The sequence below is a fragment of the Scyliorhinus canicula genome, chromosome 20 (assembly GCF_902713615.1).
Source record: "Scyliorhinus canicula chromosome 20, sScyCan1.1, whole genome shotgun sequence".
NCBI lineage: Eukaryota > Metazoa > Chordata > Chondrichthyes > Carcharhiniformes > Scyliorhinidae > Scyliorhinus > Scyliorhinus canicula.
This window is the reverse complement of record NC_052165.1, coordinates 15,694,408-15,707,649: the sequence shown is the minus strand read 5'-3', so window position 1 is coordinate 15,707,649 and position 13,242 is coordinate 15,694,408. Positions and strand designations below refer to the sequence as shown.

The 13,242-nt window shown below is 44.0% G+C and overlaps 1 protein-coding gene across 1 annotated transcript; it reads right to left on the bottom strand.

Moving 5' to 3' along the window:
- Positions 1-3,439: 3,439 nt before the first annotated feature.
- LOC119955331 (interleukin-22-like) lies at positions 3,440-9,713 on the bottom strand. The gene is made up of 5 exons (XM_038781439.1): positions 6,068-9,713; positions 5,907-5,972; positions 5,648-5,797; positions 5,343-5,405; positions 3,440-3,997 (listed from the first exon to the last, which is right to left on the bottom strand). Exons 1-5 carry the CDS (start codon positions 6,230-6,232, stop codon positions 3,869-3,871), a joined length of 573 nt encoding a protein of 190 aa, XP_038637367.1. The 5' UTR covers positions 6,233-9,713; the 3' UTR covers positions 3,440-3,868.
- Positions 9,714-13,242: the final 3,529 nt, after the last annotated feature.

Here is a 13,242-nt window from a genome sequence, read left to right as displayed (position 1 = left end):
TTGCCCATGATGCAATTTTTTGTATGGGTTGTCCATACCAGTGGTTAGGACTGAAGGGAGGAGTTGGAGTCCCCATTGAGCATTGGGAAAATCGTGAAATGTATGTGTTTAATGCAGTTATAAAAGCCCGAGCCAAGATGGATTCCCTATTGAATTCTATAAGAAGCTTATGGGTCAGTTGATCCCACTGTTGCTAGAAAAGTTTAATGATTCCATGTCCCAGGGGGCACTGCCAGTCACACCGGCGCAGGCATCGATTTCCTTCATTTTGTAGAAGGATAAGGATCCTACAGAGTGTGGGTCGTACCATCCCATCTCGTTATGGAATGTCAAGCTAAGCTGTTGGCGAAGGTGCTGGCTATGCACTTGGAGCCCTACCTTCCATTGTGTTGAGGTCATCTACATGGTGGAGGGGGATAGAAAGGGGAGAGAGCGAGCACAGGGTGTCCTTGTTTGAAGATGATCTACTTCCTTACATAATGGGTCCACTCTCCAATGTAGAGGAGATAGTGAAGCTACTTTAAGGTGAAGCTACTTTATTTTAAGGTGAATGGTGGAAGATATAGGGGGGATGTCAGAGGTAGGTTCTTTACCCAGAGAGTAGTGGGGCATGGAATGCACTGCCTGTGGAAGTACTTGAGTCGGAGACATTAGGGACCTTCAAGCGGCTATTGGATAAGTACATGGATTATGGTAGAATAATGGAGTGTAGATTAATTTGTTCTTAAGGGCAGCAGAGTAGCATTGTGGATAGCACAATTGCTTCACAGCTCCAGTGTCCCAGGTTCGATTCACATCCTCCCCATGTGTGCGTAGGTTTCCTCCGGGTGCTCCGGTTTCCTCCCACAGTCCAAAGATGTGCAGGTTAGGTGGATTGGCCATGATAAATTGCCCTTAGTGTCCAAAATTGCCATTAGTGTTGGGTGGGGTTACTGGGTTATGAGGATAGGGTGGAGGTGTTGACCTTGAGGAGGGTGCTCTTTCCAAGAGCCGGTGCAGACTCGATGGGCCGAGTGGCCTCCTTCTGCACTGTAAATTCTTTGATAATCTATGATTAATCTAGGACAAAGGTTCGGCACAACATCGTGGGCCAAAGGGCCTGTTCTGTGCTGTATTTTTCTATGTTAGAACATAGAACATAGAACAGTACAGCACAGAACAGGCCCTTCGGCCCTCGATGTTGTGCCGAGCCATGATCACCCTACTCAAACCCACGTATCCACCCTATACCCGTAACCCAACAACCCCCCCACCCGCCCCCCTCCCCCAACCTTACTTTTTAGAACACTACGGGCAATTTAGCATGGACAATCCACCTAACCCGCACATCTTTGGACTGTGGGAGGAAACCGGAGCACCCGGAGGAAACCCACGCACACACGGGGAGGACGTGCAGACTCCGCACAGACAGTGACCCAGCCGGGAATCGAACCTGGGACCTGGAACTGTGAAACATTTATGCTAACCACCATGCTACCGTGCTGCCCGACTGTTCTACTTGGCTTTTGGTTCCTTCTCGGGGTGTAAGTTGAATCTGGACAAAAGCAAATACTTTCCGGTGAATCCCCCAGGGAGAGGAGCCAATCTGGGACTATTGCCTTTTCACTTGGCTAGGTCGAGCTTTCGTTATCTGGGGATCCAGGTGGCCCATGGCTGGGTCGCGCTCCAGAAACTTAATTTTGCTAGTCTGGTGAAGTGGGTTAGGTCTGACTTGAAGAGGTAGGAACATCTCCCTCTGTCCTTGGCAGGCACGGTTCAGATGGTAAAAATTAATGTCCTCCCGAGGTTTTTATTTTTGTTTCAGTGTCTCCCCATTTTTATTCCCTAAGTCTTTCTTTGTTAAGGTTAATAAAATCATATCTTTTATTTGGCAGGGCAAGATCCCACAGATTCGTAGGACGTTTCTGGAGAGGCAGAGGCAGTCGGGGGGGCCTAGTGCTACCTAATTTGTTATTTTATTATTGGGCTACGAACATTGAAAAAGTGCAGTGGTGGCTTAAGGATCCAGATTCCATGTAGAGGCAGACGGAAGGGAGCTTTTGTCAGGGTACTAGTTTGAGGGCCTTGGTTACTGCTCCGCTTCCATTTTCCTCCGCAAAATCGAGTGGTGGCCACTCTGAAGATTTGGAGGCCGTTTTGGCAACATTTTAAGCTGGGTTCCATGTAGATGTTAGCCCCAATCTGCGGATGTCATCTCTTTGTGCTGGTGGGTTTGGACTCGTTGTTTGGGTCTTGGGGAGGGAGGGGCTGGAGAGGTTTTGGGACATGCCGGTTTTGAGAAGCTTTTGAAAAAACCCCAGCTCCAGAAAACTAACGCATTTAGGTTTCATCAGGTCCACGACTTCTTGCGCAAGGAGATTCCTTCCTTTCCCCTGGCACCTTTGCCTTCTCTTTTGGAAGGGTCCTTTCATATAGGGCCGAGTTGGGCAAAGGGAAGATTTCAGACATTTATTGCCAGATCTTGGCTCCGATGGAGGAGGTGAAGAGGAAGTGGGAGAGGAAATTGGGCCCGATTTTCAATGGGGGGGTTAGTGTGAAGCTCTCCACAGGGTCAAACCCACCTCCTGTTTGCTAGGCTCAAGTTGATCCAGTTCAAGTGGTACATAGGGCACATCTGACCAGGGTGTGGATGAGTGGGTTTTTCTCGGGGGTGGAGGATAGGTGCGAGTATTGTTCTTGCGGGCCAGCGAATTATACACACATGTTCTGGTCATGTCCTAAACGTGCAAGCTTCTGGGTCTCCTTCAGTGTCATGTCAGGGATTCTTGGGATTGAGCTGAAGCTTCGTCCGCTGGTGGCCATTTTGGGGGTCGGACTTGCCTGTGCTGCAGACGAGGGTGAAGGAGAATGTCCTCAACTTTGCTTCGTTGATAGCCCGGATGAGAGTTCTGCTTGAATGACCTAATGGAGTTTTTATGTCTAGAGAAGGTCAAGTACACCATGAAGAGGTCAGTAGAAGGGTTCTACTCGAGAGGGCAGCCATTCATTTCCTTTCTTTTAAGGAACTAGTCACCATCAGCTGTTCGGCGGGGGGGGGGGTTTGTTAAGTTTTGTTTTCGTTTTGTGGGGTTGGGAAAGTGGTTAAGTAAGGAGTTGTATATGTTAGATATTATCATTTTACTTTGAAAAACTTGTCAACAAAATATTTTTTTTAAAAAGAAAGAAAAATAGTTTAAATAAAATATTTTATTGAGGCATATATAATTTTTAACAACAATTTTCAAGAGGAAAAACCCACAGAACAAATTACACCCACCCAACCAACAACCAACGTGGCTGACATACACAGTTCCCCCTTCCCCCTTTCCCACTAAATATTTCACACCTCAACTAACCCCCTCTGCCTCCCTCTTTTCCTTTACTCCCCCCCCCCCGCCTCTTTATATCTGCTGACAGCTTCGTTTTCCCCAAATATGTCAATAAACGGCTGAGTTCAAACTTTGCACTAAAAACTCATTTTTATTTGTAAATTATACAATACACTATTCACCATAGGAATGACTTTTAAGTTTGCATCAAAAACCATAATGCTTCACGTTAAGCTATGTTTCGCCACATGGAGAACATTTTCTGCCGGAAACAGTTCCATTAGATCATTCATAAATAACTCATTATTTATTACAAATATTTATTTGAAAATTTAAAGATACAAACACTTAGAACAATGTCAAACAACAAATGTACAATTGGCAATGCTGCTTGCTACACTTAACTTACTGTAAGTAAATACGATCATGTGTATAAAATGATACACAATAAATATATCAAAAATAAATATTCTTGGTTGTTAAGAAAATGAGTCCTTTGAAAATTACTGTATTACAGATCATTAATGGTGTTTGCAGTTGTCCTATTTTGTTTGTTCTCGTCATTCATCAGCCTGTTGTTTACTTTTATGGTCAGGTTTCTTCACAATTGGTGCCGAACAATGTTTTCCTAATTCCTGAAACAGCATGAAAAGCTCTCCTATCACCTTGGCTTCCCTTGTCTCTCGGAGCTGGAATAAATTGGCAAAAATAGAAATCAATCAGTAAAATTGACTAAGATAAAAGCAAATTACTGCGGGATGTTGGAATCTCAAACAAAAACAGAAAATGCTGGACAATCTCAGCAGGTCTGGCAGCATCTTTAATAATAATAATCTTTATTATTGTCACTAGGCTCACATTTACACTGCAATGAAGTTACTATGAAAATCCCCTAGTCGCCGCATTTCGGTGCCTGTTCGGGTACACAAAGGGATAATTCAGAATGTCCAATTCACCTAACAAGCACGTCTTTCGGGAATTGTGGAAGGAAACCGGAGCACCTGGAGGAAATGAGAGAAGGGGGCTAACGTTTCCACTCTGGGTGCCTCTTCGTCAAAAGTCTGTCAAAAGTTTGACAAACGGGCAGCACGGTGGCGCAGTGGTTAGCACTTATGCCTCCGCCGCTGAGGACCCGGGTTCGATCCCGACCCCAGGTTACTGTCCGTGTGGAGTTTGCACATTCTCCCTGTGCCTGCGTGGGTTTCGCCCCCACAACCCAAAGATGTGCAGGTTAAGTGGATTGGCCACGCTAAATTAGCCCTTAATTGGAAAAAAAAATAATTGGGTACTCTCAATTTACTTTATTTTTTTTAAAGGTTTGACAAAGAATCATCCAGACTCCAAACGTTAAGCTCCCTTCTCTCCCCACAGACGCTGTCAGACCCGCTGAGATTGTCCAGTATTTTCTGTTTCTATTTGAGTGCCATTCACTGCAGGCCAAAATGCTCCACCCAGAACAAGATAGCTGAGGGTCATACAGCTGGAGGCTGGTGAGGTCAAACCTGCTCCACTCTTGGTTTTGCACCAATAATAAGTTCACCAGTAAAATACGGTGGACCTTGGAAATCGGAAACAAGGAGAAAAAAATGGCGGAAATACTCAGAAGGTTGGGCAGCACTTTTGGCCATGATGTGGAGCTGCCGGTGTTGGACTGGGGTGAGCACAGTAAGAAGTCTTACAACACCAGGTTAAAGTCCAACAGGTTTGTTTCAAACACGAGCTTTCGGAGCACTGCTCCTTCCTCAGGTGAATGAAGAGGTATGTTCCAGAAACATTTATATAGACAATATAGACAAAGATGCCAGACAATGCTTTGAATGCAAGCATTTGCAGCTTTGGACTTTTGGAGACAGCTGTTTCTCCCTCCACCGATGCTGCCATACCTGCTGAGTATAGTCGGTTTGTATTTAACTAAAAGGCAAAATAATCACATCTAGGAATGGTGGCTGAGTTAAGATGTTAAAATATCGCCCTGATTACATTACGCCAATAATTTAAACATGCAACATTTGCGCAGATTGTTTCAATCTTTACCTCGTTCAGTTTCTGCTTCAGCACATCAATGTTATCGTCCGCTTGTCTTTTCTGTTCTACACCCTGGAAAGGAGAACACAGTCAAATCAATTACAAGCCTGTTGCAGACAGGACAACTTACTTGCTGCGTTCGTCTTGCTGAACATTTTACCCTAATGTCTCCATCTGAATTTTACCTCCTCGAAACTGAGGATCATAAACCTGCCTGGGATGGGTTGTTTTTTTTTGCCCCTTCTTGCTCAGAAGCCGACAGCATCGAATGCACGTTCTACAAAATGAGTCCATTCAGAAAGGGAAATGCTTACGCAATCAGACATGTGCCGCCTCGTCAGGATCGCCAGAAACTCCTTCACCTCCTGGAGTCGTGAATATCTGTGATGCAACTCGTCAGATGCGAGGACGTTGCCCAGGTAGAAGTCAATCACCTCCTTGAGCACGTAGCAGCCATCGTGTACCTGCCAAATAAACCACACGTCTTCTATTTACTCGCCAAAAAAAAGAACTCGACACTAACCAATCACTTTCAAACGGCTTAAAGAATAGAGCTTCAGTGCAAAGTTATACCTCCAGCCCTTGAAATAGATCCTTTCCGATCAGTCTGGTGTCAGTATCCTCGTCGATTTTCTGCGCCTGTGAAAGTGATCAATTTGGGTCAATATCACTCAGAGAGCACCGTGCAATAATTTGCATGATGTGTGCATTGAAGGACAGCAATTTCTACTCACCTCTTTGGACAAGGCATGGACTTTGTGTCTCATGCCCCGAAGCAATTGCTCTTCCACATGACACACCCTGTCGGAACGCTTTGCTTCCATCCAGGGGGCACAATTAGCCATGAATGCAAAATAGCCAAGTACCAGTACTGCTAAACTGTGGAAGGAGTGCATCATGATGAGAGCAATCTGGCGGACAGATCTGGCACACTTGCAGATAAAAACGGGTTGTAATCTCCTGCACGTTAGTCAAGATTGAGGAGGCTGACAAGAGATTGAGGAGATAGCCTATCCTCGTCGCTGGCGTCTCTGAGTTTACACACCGACTTGCATTGTTTATATATCGTTCATGGCTATTCAGAAAATTTCCCTGAATGACCTTGTGACGTCTATCAGTTACTCAGCAGTTTCCGCTTTCTTATAGGTAACCTGATGATTCTGCAAATTCACATCGTTCTAGTAAGATCAGTTGGTCAGCTTTTTAAGCTGAAAAAAGTATTCAGATAGTGCGTCCGTTATCTTTGAAATATTGTCCTCCAATGTTAGCTTTCATGTCAGGTCTCTCACAATGCATATATCGCAATCTGCTTTACCTTTACACAACCGAAATGTATGAATATGTATTATTTAAAAGCTAACTCCTGTCAACTGCAGTAAGTCTAGAGGGCCCCCAGGCGGACTTCGGGAAACACATTTATTGTCGCAATTGTTTCCCTTGGTAACAGGTCCTGAATTCCGCCACATTGGATTCTGCTCACCAGGACCTTACCCACACCAGACGCTTTCCAGGTCGCTTTCATCCAAGAAGATCTGTTTGCATTCATGGTAGAGATCGGAACCATGGGTTTAATGTGATAGTTCCAACTCCTGGTCTGATTTTTATGGCGCTCTCTCTCTCAATAGTTGTGACTCTTTTAAAAGCCCATGTTGGATGTTGGTTTATTAAGGCAGAAGGCGATTAAAAGTTTTGTATTATTTGAGTCCCCTCAACATGAAAAAAAAGGGATAGTTTAATTGCAAAACACTTTGGAGTCCAACATGGAAGAGAGCTTCCAATATGCGAGGGAAGCTTTGACAAAGAGTCATCCAGTCTCGAAACGTTAGCTCCCTTGTCTCTCCACAGATGCTGTCAGACCCACTGAGATCGTCTAGTATTTTCTGTGTTGTTGGAATCCAACATGTTTTTCTATAGAAGGTCTATCATGAGATTAAGTGAGGCAGTGGCCATGGTAGAATCAATGGAGACATATCCTGTGACATTCTTTGCTGTAGTTAAGGATTAACACTAACACTGGCAAAACATTTTGTTTCAGGTTTGCCTTCCTCTCTAATCTTCTGTACCAAATGATGACATATCATGGATTGCTCCATCCCCAAAACTGCGACCAGCTATATGCAACCTGCCTCTGTCACCATCAAGCCTTTCCCAATTCCTTTATCTGACCTTTCATCCTTCGCTTACCTTCCCTCACCCAATCCCCCATCATTCTGCAGTTTTTCTTCAACCTCCCTCTTCAAACTCTTCCATGATACCCATCTTCTGCTCGCTCCATTTTCACCATTCAATTCCCCACTTCTGACCTTTGTGTGAACCAACATTTTCGGAGCCTCCTTTTTTTCAGCCACTGTAAATGACTTTGACTCCTTTCACAGACATTGCCATTGTCCCTCTCATCAAAACCTACACTTGAGCCATCCATCCTCTCGAGTTACTGACCATCTCACATCTCCCCTACCCCTCGAAAGTTAACAAGCATTCCATCAGTTTTACAGACCTACATAGCATTACTCGCTATGAGTAATAATCATGTCATTTGTTATGGCAATTGGTACTGCACATCTTCTAGTACTGCAAAAAAACATTTCCATGTCAGAGTGGGATTTTATCAAGCCTAAACGCAGCCTAATTAGTCAGCTTGGTGGAAAGAACTATTACCGGGGTATAGCCTATTTAGTATTGTCCTGCCCAATCCATCATTGTGATTGCAGTGTCCACAACAGTCAACACCATGCTGTCCTCGTGTAAACCAAGTCTTGCCTTCACATTGAGGTGTGCCATTACTACCATGCTAAGTAGGATAGTTTGGGAACAGATTTAGTCGGTCAAATCTGGACAACCCTGGTATGCTGCGGGTTATTATTTTAACAACACATGCAGCGATGATTCTGAATGCTCCTTACTGAATCTTGCTATCTCTCCCCAAGAACTTCACAATGGGTGAAAATATGAAATATTGTTTTCATGTGCAACTTTTGGAAGGTGTTTGTCTATGTTCTGTAACCTCATGGCCCAGCATACCCTTCAATCCTCCCTTTCAATCATGCCAGATAAGCCATCCTGATTCAATCAAGCATGTAGCTATCTTTACATAAGAAATTAGGATGAATAGTCCTATACAATGGAAGGATTTTATCGATTCAAAAGCCCATACAATGAGGGTAGGGGTTGGGAGGGTGCATCCACGTTTGATATACATCAGTATCTTTGCTGAATGTCAATAAGTAATTCTGATCTGGGCATCTCTGGAGCAGTTGGGACATTGCACTTCCTGACTCAGAAACAGGAATATCATTGCAAAGTCAAAGGCTCACTCTCCAGCCTGGTGAAGCTACATGGGAATGCCAAACAGCACATGCAGCATGCTATAGACAAAGCTCAATCATTACACAATCATCAGGTCATGTCAAATCTCTGCAGTTCCACCCCTATCCAGTCATTGATAGCAATGGGCAATTAAGAAATATGGGGCTAGTTTAGCACAGGGCTAAATAGCTGGCTTTTAAAGCAGATCAATTCCCGTACTGGCCTCCCCAAACAGGTGCAGGAATGTGGCGACTAGGGGCTTTTCACAGTGACTTCATTTGAAGCCTACTTGTGACAATAAGCGATTTTCAACAAAACCATGGGAGGAAGGGACTTGATGAGCATCCCCGTTCCCAATGATGGTTGAGCCCAGCATGAGAATGAAAAAGAGAAGACTGAAACATTTGCAACCATCTACAACCAAAAGATCTGGATAATGATTCTTCTCAGGCTCTTCCTGAAGACCCTGACATCTCAGGTCCCAATCTTCTGCCAAAGTGATTCACAACATGTGACATCAAAAAACAACTGAGTGCACTGGACACAGAAAACGATATATGCCCTGGCATCCTAGTTGCAGAACTGAAGACCTATGCTCCAGAGGTAGTCTTGCCCTGGCCAAGCTATTCCAGTGCAACCATATCCTTTCATCTACCGAAAATGTAGAAATTTGTCAGAAATACAGCCCCAATTAAAGCAGAATTAGCCTATCCTCAATCATTAGCAAAGAATCATCAACAATGTTATCAAGCTGCACACACTGACTATTAGCATGCAGCATTGCCCAGCTTGAGTTTCACCAAGGTAATTCAGCCTCAGAATTCATTGCAGCCTTAGTTCAAACAGGGACAAAAGACCTGAATTCCAAATTTATGGTGAGAATGACTTTCCTCATTGTCAAGGAAGCAGTTGACTGAGTGTGGCACAAAGGAGCCCTAAAAAGACTTAACTGAATGGGTATCAGGAAGAAATGACTCTCTCCGATTCACATCAAGCACAAAGAAAGATGGCTGTGGTTGCTGGAAGTCAATCATCTCAGGTTGATAGTGTTGAGGGTTGTTGCAGGTTACAACAGGACATTGACAGGATGCAGAGCTGGGCTGAGAAGTGGCAGATGGATGTTCAACCTTGATAAATGTGGTGATTCACCTTGAAATGTCGAATTTGAATGGCGAATACAGGGTTAAAGGCAGGATTCATGGAAGTGTGGAGGAACAGAGGGATCTTGGGGTCCATGTACAGAGATCCCTCAAAGTTGCCACCCAGGTTGATAGAGTTGTTAAAAAGGTGTATGGTCTGTTGGCTTTCATTAACAGGGGGATTGAGTTTAAGAGCAGCAAGGTTTTGCTGCAGCTTTATAAAACCTTATTTAGACCACACTTGGAATATTGTGTCCAGTCTGGCCGCCTCATTATAGGAAGGATATGGATGCTTTGGAGAGGGTACAGAGGCGATTTACCAGGATGCTGCCTGGACTGAAGAGCATGTCTTATGAAGAAAGGTTGAGGAAGCTAGGACTTTTCTCACTGGAGCGAAGAAGGCAGAGAGGTGACTTGATAGAGGTGTACAAGGTGATGAGAGACATGGATAGAGTGGATAGCCAGAGACTTTTCCCCAGGGTGGAAATGGGGACATAATTTTAAGGTAATTGGAGGAAGGTATAGGGGAGATGTCAGAGGTAGGTTCTTTACACAGAGAGTGGTGGGTGCGTGGAATGCACTGCCAGCAGAGGTGGTGGAGTCAGAGTCATTAGGGATATTTAAGCTACTCTTAGACAGGCACATGGACAGCAGTAAATTGAAGGGGGTGTAGGTTAGGTTGATCTTAGATTAGGATAAATGGTCGGCACAACATTGTGGGCTGAATGGCCTTTACTGTGCTGTACTGATCTATGTTCTATGTTCAGGTCATAGGTGCTGAGTTAATGATCTTGGCTGCTTCATCAATGTACTTCTCTCCAGCATGACATCGCAAGTGGATTATTTGCTGATTGCCAGCATTCATCTCCATTTATAGTTCCTCAAATAATGAAGTATTCCATGAGTACATGGATCAAGGCTTGGATTGGTAAGTGGAAAGTAACATTCATGCTATACTAGTGCCAAGCAGTGGCACTAGTTCTCCAAAAAGAGAAACCCTCACCACTTTCCTCTGAATTACCAGCACTAACCATCACCATCAATGCTCTAGGCACCATCACTGATCAAGAAGCTCCACTGGACAAGCTATATAAATGGCATGGCTGCAAGAATAGGTCAGAGGCTATTCAGTCTATGTCAAGTGGCTTGCCTCTTCACTCTCCAAAGCTTCTTCTTTTTATTTTTAAATTTAGATTAGCCAATTATTTTTTCCAATTAAGGGGCAATTTAGCGTGGCCAATCCACCTACTCTGCACATTTTTGGGTTGTGGGGGCGAAACCCACGCAGACACGGGGAGAACATGCAAACTCCACACGGACAGTGACCCAGAGCCGGGATCGAACCTGGGACCTCAGCGCCGTGAGGCGGTTGTGCTAACCACTAGGCCACCGTGCTGCCCTTCCAAAGCTTCTTCAATGCCTACAGAACACAAGTCAGGAATGGAATGGAATATCTGACAATTGCTTGGATGGGTTTGGTTGCAACATCATTCAAGAAGCCCTGTGTCATCCAGGATAAGACATCTACACCAAATGGACTGCAGCAACTCAAGAAGGTGGCTCACCACCACTTTCTCAAGGTCAATTAGAGAACGGCAATGCAGTCTATTGAAAATTGCATTGCGCATTTTGTCCAGTCAAGTCTACCACACACACATTCCAGCAAAGGGACCATAGAAGAATAACATGATCCATGTTTTAACAGGACATGCAGTTCTGATTCTGAATGTTCCTTATTGAACCTTGCTGTTTTGTCCCAAGAACTTCAGAATGGGCAAAAATACAAGATGTTACTTTCATATGAAACTTTAGAACGGCATTTGGCTAATTTCTGAAGACAGCATTTATAAGTTGGGAATTTAGGAAATATTGCAGCTGACACACAAGAAGCACGCCAGCCTGGGTATGTTCAGTGTATAAACACACACACTAATCTTGCAACAATAACCTTCCAAATGAGAAAAATTAATTTCAGATCTTTCGAGAGCAGTTTTTCTTTGAAAGGAACATGATCCTGGAACCTGGTCACGCACTTTGACCCCTTGGTGTGTTTCTCAGCACTGGGAGGTGCCGTGGATCTCAATGGGATTTGCCATTGAATCCATCCCCTGCTGCTGGGAAACTCGAGGTTGGCAGGACCGGAAGATCCCACTTTCGAAAGTGGATGGAAAATCCAAATCCCAACCCCACCCCACGTCACTGTATTCTGATCCAAGTTTCCCTTATAATTGTGACTTAGGGTATTGTTAATTAATTTTTAAAAGTTAGAATATCTAACAGAGTTACTGGTTAAATTCAATGTTTATGTTATGCTAAAGTTTATCATTTACACATTTGGAAACAAACCATGAAAACATGCTGTGCTTCTCATTTACGAAGAAGAGGTAGTGTATTGAAAATTGCATTGTGCATTTTGTCCACTTAAGGCTATCACACACACACATAGACCAGCAAAGGGGGTATAAATGGAGAACAAAGGGGTCCATGGCTGGAACTTTCTGGCCCCTCACACCACTGGGATCCTCTGATCCCGCCAAAAGTCAATTACCTTTGGTTGACCCATCCACCATAGAAGGGGCAAAATTGCCAGGCCAGTACCGGTTTTAACAGCATGTGCAGTTCTGATTTGGAATGCTCCTTACTGAATCTTGCTGCGATTTCCCAAAGAAGCTGACAGGCTAAACTGCTGGCCTTGCCAGTGATGCTTGCATAAATAAAAAAGCTGTCAGCTTGATTGGCATCACATTCATTGGCCAATATGACGTCTCCTCCACCAACATCGTACTGTGGCTGAGGTGTGCACTGTCTACTGAATGCATTGCAGGAATTTACCAAGCTTTCTCAGCAACATCTTTTAAATCCAGAACCACCATTAACTAGATGCAGTCAACCAAGTTACACACCATTATGGTATGAACATATATCACCATTCCTTTAAGGTTAATAAGTCAAAATCTTGACACTCCTTAACATTTCACCACACAGACTGTAGTGCTTCAAGAAGGTAGCCCACCAACTTCTCGGGGCAACTAGTGAATGAATACCGGCCTTTCCATATCCCAATAGTGAATAAACAATAAAGATTGGTTTTCAGTCCACTTGGAGGTTGAAGTCGCATGCTGTAATTACAACCAGTATTAAATTAATGTTTAAATGAATAACGTTTAAAAGAGTTTAAGTCATGGTAACACGGTGGCATAGTGGTTAGCATTGCTACCTCACGGCGCCGAGGTCCCAGGTTCGATCCCGGCTCTGGGTCACTGTCCGTGTGGAGTTTGCACATTCTCCCGTGTCTGTGTGGGTTTTTCCCCCACAACCCAAAAGATGCGAAGAGTAGGTGGATTGCCCTAAAATTGCCCCTTAATTGGAAAAATGAATTGGGTACTCTAAATGCATATTTTTTTAAAAAAGAGTTTAAGTCATCCGCTGAACAATCTTGAAGCTAAATTTGTATTTTTTTAAAT

What these genes read in the sequence shown, in the direction of transcription:
- LOC119955331 (XM_038781439.1), bottom strand. Translation starts at nt 6,232, where the DNA reads ATGATGCACTCCTTCCACAGTTTAGCAGTACTGGTACTTGGCTATTTT. An exon ending in ATCTATTTCAAGGGCTGGAG is followed by an intron (nt 5,798 to 5,906) that starts GTATAACTTTGC and finishes TTTATTTGGCAG; the next exon opens with GTACACGATGGCTGCTACGT. An exon ending in GGCGGCACATGTCTGATTGC is followed by an intron (nt 5,406 to 5,647) that starts GTAAGCATTTCC and finishes TCTCCTTTCCAG; the next exon opens with GGTGTAGAACAGAAAAGACA.